Source organism: Cnephaeus nilssonii (genome assembly GCF_951640355.1).
Source record: "Cnephaeus nilssonii genome assembly, chromosome: 8".
In the NCBI taxonomy this organism is placed as follows: Eukaryota; Metazoa; Chordata; class Mammalia; order Chiroptera; family Vespertilionidae; genus Cnephaeus; species Cnephaeus nilssonii.
Window position 1 is genome coordinate 95,122,458 of NC_137079.1, and position 17,922 is coordinate 95,140,379.

Sequence of the window (17,922 nt, forward strand, 5' to 3'; positions counted from 1 at the left end):
CATTTATGATGAAAACCCTCAATAAAATAGAAATAGAAAGTACCTCAACATAGTAAAGACCATCTATGATAAACCCTCAGCTAATATCATACTCAATGGTGGAAAACTGAAAACTTTTCCTCTAAGATCAGGAACACTCTCCCCACTCTTATTCAACATAGTGCTGGAAGTTCTAGCCAGAGCAATACAGCAAAAGAAAGAAATAAAAGGCATCCAATTAGGGAAGGAAGAAGTAAAAGTGTCACTTTTTGCAGATGACTTGATTCTGTATATAGAAAACTCTAAAGACTCCATAAAAAATATATATTAGAAACAATGAACCAATACAGTCAAATGGCAGGATACAAAATCAATCTGCAAAAATCATGGTCTTCCTGTATATTAACAACATAACTTCAGGAAAAAAAATGAAAGAAAATTCCTCTTGCAATTACAACCTAAAGAATAAAATACCTAAGAATAAACTTAACAACAAACATGAAAGACCTATATACTGAAAATTACAAAGCATTATGAAAAGGTATTGAAAAAGACACAACAAGCCGAAACCGGTTTGGTTCAGTGGATAGAGCGTCGGCCTGCGGACTGAAAGGTCCCAGGTTCAATTCCGGTCAAGGGCATGTACCTTGGTTGCGGGCACATCCCCAGTGGAGGGTGTGCAGGAGGCAGCTGATCAATGTTTCTCTCTCATCAATGTTTCTAACTCTCTACCCTTCTCCCTTCCTCTCTGTAAGAAATCAATAAAATATATTTAAAAAAAAAAAAAAAAAGAAAAAGACACAACAAAATGGAAAAATATCCTGTGTTCATGGATTGGAGGAATCAACATAGTTAAAATGGCCATATTACCCAAAGCAATATACAGATTTAATGCAATCCCCATCAAAATCCCAATGTCATTTATTAAAGAAATAGAATGTGAAATCATCAGATTTGTATGGAACCACAAAAAACCCTGAATAGCTAAAGCAATCCCGAGAAAAAAGAATGAAGCTGAAGGTATCACATTACCTGACTTCAAATTATACTATAGAGCTACAATAATGAAAACAGCATGGCATTGGCAGAGAAACAGACACACAGATCAATGGAACAGAATAGAGAGCCTAGCTTTAAAACCATCTATCTAGATAATAGAGGAATATGCAAGTTAGCCAGGACACCATAACATTACAACCGAACAGCAGGGACCTGAGGCTGCATGGCACCTGGCTGGGGCTAGGGACCTCAGGCCAAGCCCCTCCACCCTGTGGGGCTTGACAGGAACCTCAGGCCGCACCCTGCTTCAGCAATGGACCAGGGGACCTCCGGCTGCACCCCCTGCCCAGCAGGGCTTGATGGGTACCTCAGGCCACGCCCTCCACCTGGCGGGGCTTGAGAGGGGACCTCAGGCCATGCCCCTGCCCGGGTGCAGGGCCGGGGCACCTGAGGCTGTGCCCCCCACCTGGAGTGCTTGCCTGGGGTGGGGCCAGTGGGTCTGGATCTCACCCAATGGGGGTGGGGCCAGCCGGGTCTAAGTCTCCTGTGTTTTCGAAGTGCATGCGGGTGGTGGGCGGGGACTTGACTCTAGGTCCCGGGGCACACCATAGACTCTGACAGGAGGGAGATTTTCATATACATTTTATTAATTCTCTGTCATCTCTGACACTTCTATTATAGAGAAAGGGCAAATAGCAATATTAAAATATTACCTCTAATTAATTCCTTCTTAATGTGCACAAATTTCATGTATATATATCTATATAAATAAAAATGTAAATGTTCGTTTGTTCAAAATCTTAAATTTCCGAAAGTTCTTTACCAAATGCTTTGAAATTTTGACACAACGTTGCATTCGAATATGCACATGATTTTATATATCTTATACCTACTATTATATAAATGTCACACCTGTGACAGGTAAAAACATGCTTTTTTGAAAAACAGCGCCATCTGTTGGATGTAAAAGCAACACCCGCTATACTAAATATTTTACGATTCCATTTCAATGTTTCCGATTTACGATCCATTTACGATTTCCAAATTTCCAATTTTACGATTTCATTTCAATGTTTGTAATGATTGAAGATTTGTTCTTAGAAATCGTGAACAAAGTTCTCAATCAATTGGGAATGCCATCACCGAATCGATCTGCTGCTTCTTCGTTCGATGTAGAATTGCGTCGTGAACAAAATTACAACACTGGTGATCTTTTGTCGTATGTGCAATCAAATATTCCTAAGCTAACGCTTGAGCAAAAAGGCATTTATGATAAAATAATGCAAATGGTCAATAATGGGGTTGGAGAAATCTTCTTCTTAGATGTACCAGGAGGAACTGGTAAAACATTCCTAATTAGATTGATTCTGGCAGCAATTCGATCCCAAAATGACATAGCCTTAGCTCTTGCGTTGTCTGTAATAGCTGTGACATTGCTACCAGGTGGAAGATCTGCTCATTCCGCTTTGAAATTGCCATTGAACATGCAATTCATTGAAACTCCCATGTGCAACATTTCCAAAGCATCCGGAATGGCAAAAGTATTGCAGAAATGCAAACTTATTGTTTGGGATGAATGCACAATGGCGCACAAAAAATCGCTCGAGGCTCTTGATCGATCATTGCAAAATTTGCGTGGAAACATCAGACCATTTGGGAACGCATTAATATTGCTTGCAGCAGATTTCAGGCAAACATTACCTGTAATTCCTCGATCGACACCAGCAGACGAAATAAATGCTTGCCTGAAATATTCTACTTTGTGGCGACACATAAAGACGTTAAAATTAACTACAAATATGCGTGTCCAGCTGCAAAATGATCAATCAGCTGAGATACTCTCACATCAATTGCTGGAAATTGGGAACGGAAGGGTGCCGGTTGATCTGACCTAAGGACGAATTTCATTGCCTCATAACTTCTGCAATTTAGTGACGTCAAAAGAAGAATTGGTTGAAAAAGTATTTCCCAATATTCAAACCAATTATAAGAATTACGATTGGCTGAGTGAACGAACTATTCTTGCAGCCAAGAACAAAGACGTCTACGAACTTAATATTATTCAGTCTAACATTCAAAGCGAGGAGTCACATACAAGTCCGTCAACACTGTTGTGGAAGCAGATGAAGCGGTTAATTATCCAACAGAATTTTTGAATTCACTCGATCTGCCAGGGATGCCACCGCACGTACTGCAATTGAAAATCGGCGTGCCAATTATCATGTTGCAAAATATCAACCAGCCAAAGCTTTGCAACGGCACGCGGCTTGCAGTAAAAAAATTAATGAGCAACGTCATAGAAGCAACAATCTTGACAGGACCTTTCAAAGGTGAAGATGTCCTCATTCCTCGCATTCCTATGATTCCAACGGATATGCCATTTCAATTTAAGAGATTGCAATTCCCAATTCGATTGGCGTTTACAATCACCATCAACAAAGCTCAGGGCCAATCTTCAGAATTGTGCGGTTTAGATCTAGACACGGATTGCTTCTCACATGGACAATTATATGTTGCGTGTTCTAGAGTTGGCAAACCAGACAATCTCTATATCTGCACAGACGATGGGACAACAAAAAATTTTGTATACCCACAAGCATTGTGAAATTAAACATATTAGAAACGTGTGCTTTCTTTTTTCTTTCTTTTCCATTTAACCAGACTGAGCCACAGCAATGCGTGGCCGGGTACAACAAATATATATATATATATATATATATATATATATATATATATATATATATATATATATATATTGACAGATAATTTTCAAAAAAGATGCCAAAAACACACAATGGCTTAAAAATAGTCTCTTCAATAAATGGTGCTGGGAAAACTGGAAAGTCATATGCAAACGAATGAAACTGGATTACAGTTTGTTCCCATGCACGAAAATTAATTCAGAATGGATCAAAGACCTAAATATAGGGTCCAAAACTATATGTTACAATTAGAAAATATAGGTACCAAACTTATAGATCTTGGTGGTAGAGAACATTTTATGAGCTTGACCCCAAAGGCAAGGGAAATAAAGGCAAAAATAAATGAATGGGACTATCTATAATAATAAAAGTGTAATATGCTAATTATACTGGAAGTCCTTCCCAGACAAAGCCAGGGCTGCGAGGGAAGCCCGGGTCCCGGGTGCCAGAGGGAAGCTGGTGCTGGCAGCCGGGGGAAGGAAGGCCTACTCTTGCACGGATTTCATGCATGGGGTCTCTAGTATCAAACTAAAAAGCTTCTGCACAGCAAAATAAACTGACAAGAAAACAAAGAGGCAGCCAACCAGATGGGATATAATATTTGCAAACAGTAGCTCTGACAAAGGTTTAATTTCCAAAATATATAAAGAACTCATACAACTCACCAAACAAACAACCCAATCAAAAAGTGGGCAGATGGCCTGAAAATACACCTCTCCCAAGAAGACATACAAACAGCCAATAGCTATATGAAAAGATGTTCAACCTCACTGGCAATTAGGGAAATTTAAATCAAAACTATAATGAATAACACCTCATATCTGTTAGAGTGGCCACTATCAACAAGACAGGCAATAACAAGTGGTAGAGATGTTTTTGGAAAAGGGGAATACACGTTCACTGCTGGTAGAGATGTAGATGGTACAACCACTATGGAAACCAGTCTGGTGATTCCTCAAAAAATAGAGAATAGAGCTACCATATGACCCAGCAATACCTCTCCTGTGTATATACCCAAAAAACTCAAAGTCATATATTTGCAAAGATGTATGCATCCCTATGTTCATTGCAGCATTATTTATGTAGCCAAGACATAGAAACAAGCAATAGAGGACTGGATAAAGAAGATATGGTACATTTACACAATGGAATACTACTCAGCCATGATAAAGGATGAAATAGTACCACTTGCAACAACATGGATGGACGTTGATAACATGAAATAAGTCAGCCAGAAAAAGCTAAGAACTATATGATTTCACTCACATGTGGGATAGAAAACTGAACACAAACAGCAGTGTAGTGATTGCCAGAGTGAAGGGGGTCCTAATATAGGGTGACAGAAGATTTGACTTTGGGTGATAGGCACATGGTGTAATATACAGGTCTTGTAACATAGAAACCCACACCTGAAACCATATGTTGACGAATGTAACCCCAATCATTTAATAAATAAATATTTTATAAAAAGGAAAGAAAATCTCTCAGATATTAAACCTTTTTTAAAAAGATGATACAATAAGCATGTTTATAAAACATACTGATGGATTTTCTTTTTAAAAAAATATATTTTATTGATTTTTTTACAGAGAGGAAGGGAGGGGGATAGAGAGTTAGAAATATCGATCAGCTGCCTCTTGCATACCTCCTACTGGGGATGGATGTGCCCGCAACCAAGGTACATGCCCTTGTCCGGAATTGAACCTGGGACCTTTCAGTCTGCAGGCTGACATGCTATCCACTGAGCCAAACCAGTCAAGGTGAATTATCTTTTTAACAGGACACATTTGACATCTCTGTAAGGGCCTGCTACATAGGTGTTAGGTCTGCAATGTGGGGTGGCTGCCACCAGGAAACATGAGTCCCCTAAGAACTAATCAGGTACAGATAGCATGATATTAATGAACATGGAGTTAGGAATTGGGGAGTCTTTTATTAAAAAGCTAGCAGAAAAGAAACTCACAACTTATCACATTTACAAAATGAAATGTAAATTTATGGTTAACTTGTAAAGAATTGTATGTATACACATGATGGTATTACCAAAATTATAAGTGTTATTTATAATCATTTTCATCATCATCATCATCACTTTGGCTTTTCTTCCCTACCAGGCTACAATGAAAACAAACTTCCTTTAAAATTAAATTGTTAGAGGGGAGCATTTAGAATCTGTCCATTGGAAGCATGCACTACTTTTGGGCTTTGTTTCTGGCCCTCTGGAACTTTACAGATTGTTTTTAGGACTGCTCAAAACCAGCAGGCAAGGTTGTTCCCCTAAGTGCAAGACATTAGCTCTAAATAAAGTACATTTGAAAACCTGTATAGTTTGCCATGGAATAAAAAGGTTCATTTGGGTTCTTGTTCCTTTGTACAAGTCACACATCTGGAAACTAAGGCAAATGAATCATGCTTTAATTTGATCACAAAAGACCACAGCCCTCAATACCCTCTGCATTCAGACACTGACTTATCTGAGTCATCGGGTATCCAGTTCCTGTATAAAGCTGAGGTGGAGAAGTGATATTCTGAGAATCTTGTAGAAGGCTACACAGCAGTCTCTTTCTCCTTGTTTTCCTAGGTGGTCTTCTTCCTCATACAGAGTTACCTGGCTTCATATCTACAGAAAGGTCAATTCTCAAGGGACCAGTCCCATGTTGATCGTAATTCAGTAGCCCCATCCACTGAGAGATCAAGAAGTGGCAGCTGTATGTGGATTCCAGCAACAGAGAGGAATTGACAGGACTACTCCAGCCATGAAGACAGAAGAGAAGCAGTCCAGAGACGGAAGACGCTGATGTGGCCTTCCCATACTAGCAGTTAGCAGCTGTGCATCACTTCAGATTGCCCAGGACCAAACCAGAGAGAGTCGGACTTGCGTTACCACCATTTGTCCACCATCCAGAACTGTAATGTCAGTGCTGACATGTACACATAAGGAACTGTTGGACATTGAAATTAGGTCTCAAAAGAACTGTTGGCCCAGAAAGAAACTCACTACACACTGATTCATTTGCCTGTCACCATAACCATTATTGCTTGTCTCATTTTCGGTTCTTATAAGTGTATTTCTAATAGCACATGATCTCACTCATCTAGGGGAAATGATGAATAACATAGACTGATAAACAAGAACAGACCCAGAAACAAGGAGGCATGGATCAGACTGTCGGGCCTCAGAGGGAGGGTAGGGGAAGGTGGGGGTAAAGGGGAGAGATCAACCAAAGGACTTGTGTGCAAGCATATGAGCCTAACCAGCGGTTAAGGACAACAGGGGGGTGAGGGCATGTGTGGGGAGGGGTGTGGGATGGGAATGGGGGGATGAGGACAAATATGTGACACCTTAATCAATAAAGAAAAAAAAAAGTGGCAGGTGTTTGGCGACAGCCAGGCAAAATGTGAGAGCTGCTTTGGCAGCCTCACTTTCCCTCAGTCCTTTCCCCAACTATTGGCTCTCCCCTCTGTGCCCACATAAGTGTCTTAAAATAAAATCACATTACTGTTAACGAAATCCTGTCACACAATGTCTGACATTGTAGATGAGGTGCCCAGTACAATTGCCTTTCTGCAGATGAGATGTGCAGGTTTGGCAAGGTAAAGCCTCGGATCCTGGACAAGAACTTGAGCATGATTTCAACTGGGGGCCACTTCCATACACTTCAAGCAGTTCTGAGGCTGTCAGAGCCCCCCATTCTCGTCCTAGCAGCACCATTCCACATGCTCCGTACTAAGTCCCAAATCACAATTTCCTATTGCCTCCCCTGCCCCTAAATCTTTTCATTTTTATCTTGTTGATTAAAGTTTGGCAAACCCCTCTGCCTTCAGATTTATAGTGTAGGTTATTATAATAATTTTCCAATTTAACGTAGGTGAAATTTCACTGGTAGTTAATTTACTTGGTTCCACACAACCATAGCTCTGATGTGAAGTCACACCGTATATTTAATTTGAACTATCTTTTCGAGAGGAGTTTGAAACATCTCATGAAGACCCTCAGACGCCCAGGCTTCCTTCTCTGGGTGTTTACTGCCACTCCTGGAAAAGTTCATTCTGTAACGTGACTTGGCCCTCTTGAGCAGGCTACTTGGTGGAAGCCTAAACCGTGGTCGTTCCTGACTCTAGGCACACGGGGGCGCAAGACCGCAGCCGCCGCCGAGAAGGCAGCGAGGCGACGCTCTTGCCTTGACGACGCAGACGTGACCACGTCCTGAGAGCCCAGCTCTCGGACTGGAAAGTGAGGGTCTCACGTGACCAGCGTAGGGCCGCTGCCTAGGAAACGCGGCGCGGGTAGGGGACGCTCCGGGACGCGATGCTGCGCACCAGAAGGTTGGGCGGCCTTACCGCCCGGGCAGCGGCTCTGCTGCCCGGGCGATCGCGCCTGGGAGGCTTCGGAGTCGGGCCCCGGGCCCGAAGGGTCAGCACCGGCTGGTCTCCAGTGGGTGCCGCCTTCAATGTCAAGCCGCAGGGCTTCCGCCTGGACTTGGGAGAGCGCCGGGTGAGCGGCGCGGCGCGGGCCCGCCTTGTTCACTGGGAGAAGCTGGCCCTCTTCCCCGCGGGGAGCGGAGGAGGACACATGTGGCGGGGTCGGGAGGAGATGGGCGGAGAACCCACGTGACACCGGAAATTGTTTGCGCGCTTGGCGACCTGCTGGTCACCTCTCCTAGGGTCTGGATTAGAGGGGGCGGCGGTGTTTAGTGGTCCCCTCACCAAAGTTTGGGTCCTGGGACCTACCTCTGGGTGAGCCCCCTGCTCCACGGGAAGTTAAAATAGTTCATCTTGCAGGTGAATTCCGCCCCTCCGGTGCCATCCTCTCCCCACACCGAGCCCAGCCCACACTAAATTCACTTTTGCTCCAACCCTACACCTGTGCCCGAGAGGCCTCGCCCTGTGAGTCCACATTGGGTAGGACACACATGCCTTCAGTTCCGTCATGAGTAATTGATGCATGAAATTCCATTAACTCTTCTCAAAGTTTTGGGCTCTCTTGTTGTTCTGTGGGTGTGTGGGTGTGTGGGTGTGTGTGTTTGGGTCAAAAAAAAAAAAAGCAGTTGAAAAGAAGTTAATTTCCCATGGTGCCGTGGAGTTGTTCACATTGATTTCTTCCTTCGGGAAATTACTGACCGAATTCTTTGGTTTCTATTAATTTCTGTATCCCTGCTGCCCAGCATGGTGTCTGGCTTCAGTAGTCAATAATATTTGTTGAATGGCTCAATTAAAGGTGAATGGAAGGCAGGGTTTAAAGGGACTTACCTGATGCCTGTTCTACTTACTTTACTTTTGTGGATTTTGTCAGTTTTAGGTTTTACTTTTACCTTTATTATTTCTTTATTATGCCATTAACTTTTATACAAAGTGGAGTCTAGAATATTGTTGCAGTAAATTTAGTGATGTTTTTATTTTATTTTATCTCCTTAATTAGCTTTGTCTATTTTCATATTTTTGCATGAAATGTGCCACACTAACTTCCATACAAGAAAATAAAAATGTTGATGTTAACAATTGGTGTGTGGAGAACTACCTGTAAGTTCTGAGCAGAAAGACGTGAAGCATAAGGTTGATTTGGGGGTGGATGAAATAGAACAAATTTTAGCTTTGTTTTCTTTTGTACCTCATGGTTTTAAGTACTGAAACCAGATATTCAAATTTATGAATTAGTTTTTGACTGAAAAAAAAGTTTGTTTAGTTTTTTTGTATTACCATAACTCAGTGGTCGGCAAACTGTGGCTCGCGAGACACATGCGGCTCTTTGGCCCCTTGAGTGTGGCTCTTCCACAAAATACCACGTGTGGGTGCGCACGTACAGTGCGATTGAAACTTTGTGGCCCATGCACAGAAGTCGGTTTTTGGCTCTCAAAAGAAATTTCAGTCGTTGTACGGTTGATATTTGGCTCTGTTGACTAATGAGTTTGCCGACCACTGCCATAACTTAGAGTCTGAGATTCAGAATTCCCAAGGGTAGCATGAAGAGGTGTACATGGAAGTAGAACTAGCCTGTGCTTGACTCAGATGAAATCAGTATAAAGATAAAGTTTATATAAGGTTCTCATTCTACTCTGCCTCCAACTATTTTCATTTTCTTTAATTTCTTAGTATCATTTGAAGAGAGGTCAACAACTTAACTGCTTTCTTACAGAAACAGTGGGCCTTACCAGGCCTGAAAGTTTTACCTCCTGTTATTTCCCAAAATCGTCATGTTAAGCATCTACAGAGTTAATTTACAAAGTTCAGCAGGTGCTCCATTAACTTGATTCATTCCAGTTCCCTGTGTTTTAGGCACTATGTTGGGCAGCTGGTTAAAATGATGAAGGGCAGGGCTCTACCTCTAGAGCTTGACTTCTATGGAGAGAAGACTTTCGAACAGATGAATTGCTATACAGAAGTATGGAGAAAGTGTGGGCTTTAGAGGAGTAGGGGGGAACCCATTCAACTTCTGATTTTCCCAAAATTAATTAGTGACCTCAACCTTTTTCTTCACCTCTTAAGTCTGTCTCCTTATCTGTAAACAGTTAGTGGTAGTTCCTGCTCTGGAATTGTGTCATTTAAGTGAGAGACTTGTATAAAGTACACAGTTCACTGTTAGGCATGAAGTAGATAAAGTAGATGTGTGCTTTCCCCCCCTGCTTTCCTGAGTGCTAAAATAAGTGTGGTTGAACTGGTCCAAAAATAAGATTGTTCCCATTACATTAGTGATTTTTGTCTTTATAAAGATATTTAAATGCTTTTGGAAACTATAAAATTTGCTGCAAGTTTCAGCCTATGACTTGGTTTAACATGATTATTAAGTCTTTCTGAAATATCTGTGTGCTTGATTAATCAACTCATTGTCCCTAATTTATAATTGTGGAATAATTGGGGTTCTGTACTGGACCTCACTAGATGCCAGACAGTGTTTAAAGGACTTATATATTTTTTCTAACCTAGTACCTGTATGCATGCTGTGAGATATGTATTGTCATCCCCATTGTGCTTAAAGAGAAAATTTAGGCCTAGGAGGAGAAAGAAGCTGGCCAAATCACACAGCTAGTAATGACTATAGCTAACATCTATCATATCTTATCTGTATGCCAGGTACTCTTAAAATGTTTTGTTTTGTTTTTAACATGTATTATCTCATTTGATTTTTGTAACCACTTTATTAGTTAGATTCCGTAGTAGTGGCATAGCTTGATTTTCAACCCATATTTTAATTGATATTTTTATAAATAATTTAAAAATGAAGAAAAACACTCTTAAAACATGGAAGAATGTGAAAGTGATTCTGTGATCGCAGATATAATCTATACCAGTGGTCGGCAAACTCATTAGTCAACAGAGCCAAATATCAACAGTACAACGATTGAAATTTCTTTTGAGAGCCAAATTTTTTAAACTTAAACTTCTAACTCCACTTCTTCAAAATAGACTCGCCCAGGCCGTGGTATTTTGTGCAAGAGCCACACTCAAGGGGCCAAAGAGCCGCATGTGGCTCACGAGCCACAGTTTGCCGACCACGGATCTATACTAATAAAAAGGTAATATGCTAATTAGACCGGGTCGACCAGACATCTTCCAGGCGTCCGGTCCTCCTTCCAGACAAAGCCATGGTGGCAGGGGCTGAGGCAGAGGGATTAGGGGCAATCAGGCAGGAAGGCAGAGTGGTTTGGGGCAATCAGGCAAGCAGGCAGGTGAGCCGTTAGGAACCAGGTGTCCCAGATTGCGAGAGGGATGTCTGACTGCCAGTTTAGGCATGGTCCCGCAGGGATTGGGCCTAAACCGGCAGTCGAACAACCTCTGAGGGATCTCACATTGGAGAAGGTGCAGGCTGGGCTGAGGGACCCCCACTCTGGTGCACCGGGCCTCTAGTAATCATATAATAGACCAACAAAACCCAAGATTTTCTTTATGAAAAATAGTATTTATACATACCAAAAAGTAATATTTTTGGTAATAAATTGGAAATATTCGTTGAATTTCAGGGTCTTTTTGGAGTTCCTGAGCTCAGTGCCCCAGAAGGATTTCGTATTGCACAGGAAAACGCCTTGAGAAAGACAGATTTGCTGGTGGCGCGTGCATGTTCCACTCCACCTGGGCCACAGACTGTGCTCATCTTTGACGAGCTCTCTGATGCCTTGTGCAGGGTGGCTGACTTGGTAAGATTTGGTGTTAAGACTTGTAAATCCCTTTCTAAAATTCAAAGTTTATTAGGTTTAATATAAGACTGCAAGGTTAAAAATGTCTGAACTATTTGACAGCTGTTATGTGTAATTTGTTATAGTGAAGTATGTCATTAAAAATGGGGAAATGTGTAGGAAATTGTGATATTTAGAACTTGTAATTTAACATGTATATTTAAGAAAATATACATGTAATATGTAATAAAAGAATGATCACTCATATGTCAAAGTTTTTTTTGTATGACCAAGATTCTTTTTTTAAAACCATTTAAAAATTTTTTTCAATTACAGTTGACATAGATATTATATTAGTTTCAGGTGTATACCCCAGTGATTAGCTTAAGTGATCATCCTGAAAAATCTCATACCTATCTGACACCATACATAGTTATTTGAATATTATTGACTATATTCTCTCTGCTATGTTTTATATCCCCAAGACTACAATATAACTAATTTGTATTTGTACTCCTTAATCCCTTTACCTTCTTCACCCTTCCTTCTACTCTCCCTCCCATCTAGCAGCCATCAAAATGTTCTCTCTTTCTATGAGTCTGTTTCTGTTCTGCTTGTTTATTTTGGATTTTTAGATTCAATTGTTGATAGGTATATATTTATTGCCATTTTATTGTCTATATTTTGTATCTTTTTTTTCTTCTTCTTAAAGAAGTCTTTAATACTTCATGTAATACTGGTTTGGTGGTGATGAATTCCTTTAGCTTTTTCTTGTCTTTATCTGACCTTTAATTCTAAATGATAGCTTTGCTGGGTAGAGTAATCTTGGTTATAGGTCTTTGGTTTTTATCACTTTGAATATTTCTTGCCACTCACTCTGGCCTGCAAAGTTTCTATTGAGAAATCAGCTGACATCTTATGGGCACTCCCTTGCTGCTTTTCTCTTGCTGCCTTTAAGATTGTCTGTTTATCTTTAACCTTTTGCATTTTAATAATGATGTATCGTGGTGTCAGCCTCTTTGGATTCATCTTGTTGGGACTCTGTGTGCTTCTTTGACTTGTATGTCTGTTTCTTTCACCAGGTAAGGGAAGTTTTCTGTCATTATTTTTTCAAATAGATTTTCAATTTCTTGTTCTCTCTCTTCCTTTGGCACCCCATGATGTGAATGTTGGTATGCTTGAAGTTGTCCCAGAGGCTCCTTATACTATTTTCATATTTTTGGATTCTTTTCTCTTTTTGCTGTTCTGATTGGGTATTTCTTTTTTTGCTTCCTCATATTCCAAATTGCTGATTTGATTCTCGGCGTCCTCTACTCTACTGCTGATTCCCTGTAAATTATTCTTCATTTCAGTTTGTGTATGTTTAATTTCTGACTGGCCCTTTTTTATGTTGTTGATGTGCTCACTAAGTTTCTTGAAGTTCTCACTAAGGTCCTTAAAGATCTCGAAGCTCTTGAAGTTCTCAGTAAGTTCCTTGAGCATCCTTATAAACATTGTTTTGAACTCTGCATCTGGTAATTTGCTTGCTTCCATTTCATTTCATTCTTTCTCTGGAGTTGTTTTCTGTGTGTGTTTTTTTCATTTGCGACATGTTTCTTCGTCTTGGCATTTTGGCTGTTTCCCTGTATTTGGTTCTGTGTATTAAGTAGAGCTGCTATGTCTTCTGGACTTGGTAGAGTGCCCAGTGGCTCAGCTTCCCCAGTCACTTGAGCTGGGCACTCCAGGTGCACCCCTGCGTAGGCTGTGTACACTGTCCTGTTGTAGTTGAGCCTTGATTGCTGGAAGGGATTGACATCCAGACCAGTTAGTTGGCTGCACCTACAGTGGAAGAGCTGCTGTGCATGAGCTGACCCTATGGAGCAGGACTTGCTTCAGTGAGACTTTGATTGTGTCATTCATGGAGGTGGTAGGGTTATAATCTGATGTGGTCTGAAGCTGACCACCAGGTGCACTGGCTCTGGGGCCTCCTGGGAGATGCAAAGTCAGCTACTGCCTGTGCCCTGCCTGGGGGCATCCGGCACAAGCTACAGTGATCTGCAGATGTCTGGTACTTGTGTTGGGCTTGAAGGTTCCCAGGAGAGGTCAAGCTGTGAACCAGTCATATGTAAAAGCCACTGGACACAGCTTGGGTGGGCCTGAAAATTGGGTGGGATGGGGTCTCAGGGAATCACCAGGGTTGGGCAAACAGTGTGAGCCAGGCTAATGGAGTCTTAGGTATGGTGCCTGCCTGTGGGCTCTGTGTGGGGGGAGAATTCAGCAAACGAACAATGGCCTCTTCTAGCACTTTTGTCTGGGAGAAAGCTGCCCCACCAGCTGTTGTCCTGATGCCAGACAATGTAGTTCCTCCCCATATGTCCCTGGTTCCTTTCAAGCTGTTGCCCCAGTGCTGGAGCTCAGAGGGAGTGAGTCCGAGTAAGTCTGTGCACAGGACCTTTTATAGGACTGGCTGGGATTCCAGCAGCCTCCGTCTTTCTCAGCCAAAAACCTTGCTGGTTTTCACAGCCTGAAGATATGGGGACTTCTCTTTCAGGCACTGGATACCTGGGCTGAAGGGTCTGGTGTGGGGCTGGGACCCCTAGTCCTCAGAGGGAACCTCTGCAGCCAAGATATCCCTCCCAATTAAAAAACTGCCACACGTGTTTGGGACCAGCCCATTCCATGCCTTCACCCTTCTTACCAGTCTTGATGTGGCTTCTTTAATTCCCTAGTTGTAGGACTTCACTCAACCAGATTTTAGGCGGTTCTGAGTGATGTTTGTTCTGTAGTTTAGTTGTAATTTTGATGTGGTTGTAGGAGGAGGCAAGTACCATATTTACCTACATTGCCATCTTCCATGACCAAGACTCATTCTTTATGAAAACTTCTACCAAAATTTTAATAAAAATTTATCTGTTTGTTTACAATAAAATTAATCTTATAAAAAACAGTTTTTATAAACCTTTTAAGGAATGAATTTTGTAATTAAAAGTAAGGTTTTAACATCAAACTGATTATATTAAAATTTTTTTTCTTAATATTTTGAAGTTGAAATAGAAGTGTACCTAGGTTTCTTTAAGCACAAAACCCATTGCTGAGCAGAAGGCATGATTTTGTCAGCCCAAGAGAATCATGTCTTTTTTTTTTTTTTAATATATTTTATTGATTTTTTACAGAGAGGAAGGGAGAGGGACAGAGAGCCAGAAACATTGATGAGAGAGAAACATCAATCAGCTGCCTCCCGCACACCCCCCACTGGGGATGTGCCTGCAACCAAGGTACATGCCCTTGACCGGAATCGAACCCGGGACCCTTCAGTCCGCAGGCCGACGCTCTATCCACTGAGCCAAACCGGTTTCGGCGAGAATCATGTCTTGATTAGTCATATATATGAAGGTGATTATAGTGGTGTACATGATGCAAAATCGTGATCACTCATGCTGCTGTCTACTTGGTATTGGTTTGTATATAGCTCTTTCTTCACATTCACTTAACATTGAGCCAGGCTTTGTAATAGGCACTAGAAATACAGTCATGATTAAGACAGAACCAATCTCTGACCTCATGGAGCATTATAGTGTTAACTTGTTTTTAAATCTCACTAAGCACCAGCCTGTGATAACCACTTTACCTGGATTAATTGATTTAACCTTCTCACCATATCTAATTTTCAGATGAGGAAAGAAAGGCACTAAGAGGTTAAATGATGTGTCCAAGGTCAACTAGCCAGTAAGAAGTTGGACTTTGAGTCCAGCTAGTCTGGTTGAAGAGCTCATGTTCTTACCTGCTGTTCTATACCCTCCTGGGGGCTGGCTGGCTGCTTAGATCTGATGAAACCTTACCTGGAGAGGTTGGAAAGTTGGTTAGCCTTCCCATAATTTAAAAAAGTATTTATTTATTTATTGTAAAAATTATCATATAGTAAAATTGACTTCTTGAGGGGAGGGTGGTACAGTTCTATGAATTTAACTCATTTTTCATGTAGCCACCACCACAGAGTATGAAAATATTCTGTCACTCCAAAAAAGCTCCCTTTAATAATTACATCATCACCCCCACCTCTTACCCCTGGCAACTACTGTTCTACATCTTTATATTTTGTCTTTTCTAAAATGTCAGGTAATTGGAATCATATATGCCTTTTGAGGTTGACTTCTTTCACCCAATATAAACCTTCTTCATTTTTTTCCCCCTGAAATTATTTTCCCATACATCTAAATTGAGCAGTAACACCTTTCAGATCATCATACAATCACAGTAAACTTCCTAGTTTTAAGGAAGTTTATAAAATATTTTGCAGGGTTTTTTTTCAGGAGTGAAGTGAGATACGTCGTGAGCCCCTGGTTGTCAGGTCTCAGTTTTAATGGATCTTGGTTCTTTCTGTTCCTTTAGTAAGTGTATGCTAGTGCTTTGAATGATGTAAATTATATGAGATGTATTGCCAAAAAGGAGGTCTCCCTTCCCTGCTGAATTATATCACTAAAATCTGAAAAAGAAAGTGTCAGTGATTTTCACAATGTGTAATAGACTATTGGCTTTTGATGTAAAAATCCCAGGACTCACTGTTTATTTGTTGTCTTTGCCTTCTTCTTAATTAAGCAGTGTTCTAGGTCTTTTTCCACCTTTTTGCTTTTGCTCTTCGTTAAAAGATTTTAGCTTCTCTGCCCCATAGCTTGTCCTATTTGTGAAGGTTTTTATATTTATGAAGTCTAATAACACATTAAAAACTAATAAATGTCTTTGGGGAAAAATTTCAAAGAATGTTCTTTCTTTTTGAATTTTTAAGATTTTACCTGCCAGTAAATTTAATACCGTTATAAGACAATGATTTTAAAAACTGTATTTTCTACCAAGTGGTCATTTTGCTTTATTTTTCTTTTTTAATACCCTTGCTGTGTAACAGTATTGTTTCTCTCATCACTACTACAAATGAGTTTTTAGATGTATGCTAGTGTTTTAAGTTTAATATCAATTATAAATTCCGCAACATTTAAATTGACAATTTATACAATATATTGTTAATTTTACATAGCACCGTTTTCAGGTGCTTTAATACTGTTATTATTTCATCAAAAGTTGTATATAACTATGGATTTAAATGTTTTTTGTTAAAAAGTATTTAATAATAAAATTAGGAAATTTTACTTGTGATCTTATTTTGTTATACGTCATACATGTCTTCTTTGAGGATAAAGGAAAAATAATGTAGTATTTTGTTTTATTCCTGCTTTTTTTTGCAATGTACTGAAATTAACATGAAAAGTAAAATCTCTTTTACATGATTTTTTATTAAAAAAATAATTCTACCTCAGTTTGATTCTAAGGTCAATATAGAAGCCCTTCAGCAGTGGTAGCTGTGTGCTCTTTAGATTAGGTCTAGGATTTCATACTTACTATAAGGGCTATAAAGAAAGAATATGCCTTTGTTTTCTGCACAAAGGCTAGAATGTAGTTAAATCAGTCTTGAAACTGTATTATGTGTCAATTAAAAAAAGGAAAAAAGAAAAGTCTCTAGGAGTTGTTCTCTGAATCGAGGTTAACATGTGAGAACTATATTGTAGATGAGTTTAATTAGGAAGTCTTAGAATATATGAACAAGAATCTGCTTGTTTGAACTGTAGAATTGGGAAGAATTCAGTTGGTATGTATTTATATTAGAAAGAGAAAGACTTTTCTAAAAGAAAGTTAGTAAAAATATTAAAATCTTTGGGCTGAAACAAGCTTGGTTCCAAGGAATAACAGAATAATGTTCAGAAAGAAGCTGCTTTGCCCTACTAGTTAGGAAAATTTCAGTAATAGAAATGCATAGGTCAAGCCAAATGGCACATTTAAAACTAGGTTTTTCATTTTCCCCTTAGATCTTGGAAGAAAGCTTCCCATCAAATTCCCTTTTGGTTTTGTTTTTTCTCTTCATTAGGCTGATTTTGTGAAAATTGCTCACCCTGAGCCAGCATTCAGAGAGGCAGCAGAAGAAGCTTGTAGAAGTATTGGCACCGTGGTAGAAAAGTATGTTCTCTTCCCCCTTTGTTACAGTATTGGGTGACGTAGTTTTTTGGATTTGTGCTCTAGGAAATGTATACATGGGGCTTGTCCCTCCCTAGCAGGGTGGGGGATAGTATGTTGTGAATATTGCACAGCTGCCAAGGGTGATGGGCAAT

The 17,922-nt window shown here is 40.3% G+C and overlaps 1 protein-coding gene across 4 annotated transcripts in view; it reads left to right on the forward strand.

Moving 5' to 3' along the window:
* The first annotated feature begins 7,930 nt into the window (after nt 1-7,930).
* The window catches only part of MIPEP (mitochondrial intermediate peptidase), a 230,656-nt gene continuing 220,664 nt past the window's right edge, over nt 7,931-17,922 (forward strand). For 3 of the 4 annotated variants that reach the window (XM_079778651.1, XM_079778652.1, XM_079778653.1), the window contains exons 1-3: nt 7,931-8,175; nt 11,636-11,809; nt 17,682-17,770. In XM_079778651.1, coding sequence (XP_079634777.1) covers nt 7,990-8,175; nt 11,636-11,809; nt 17,682-17,770 — 449 coding nt within the window. In that variant the 5' untranslated portion in view covers nt 7,931-7,989. Of the gene's footprint in view, nt 8,176-11,635; nt 11,810-17,681; nt 17,771-17,922 lie in introns of those variants that run through there. The other variant, XM_079778654.1, reaches the window with a different exon arrangement.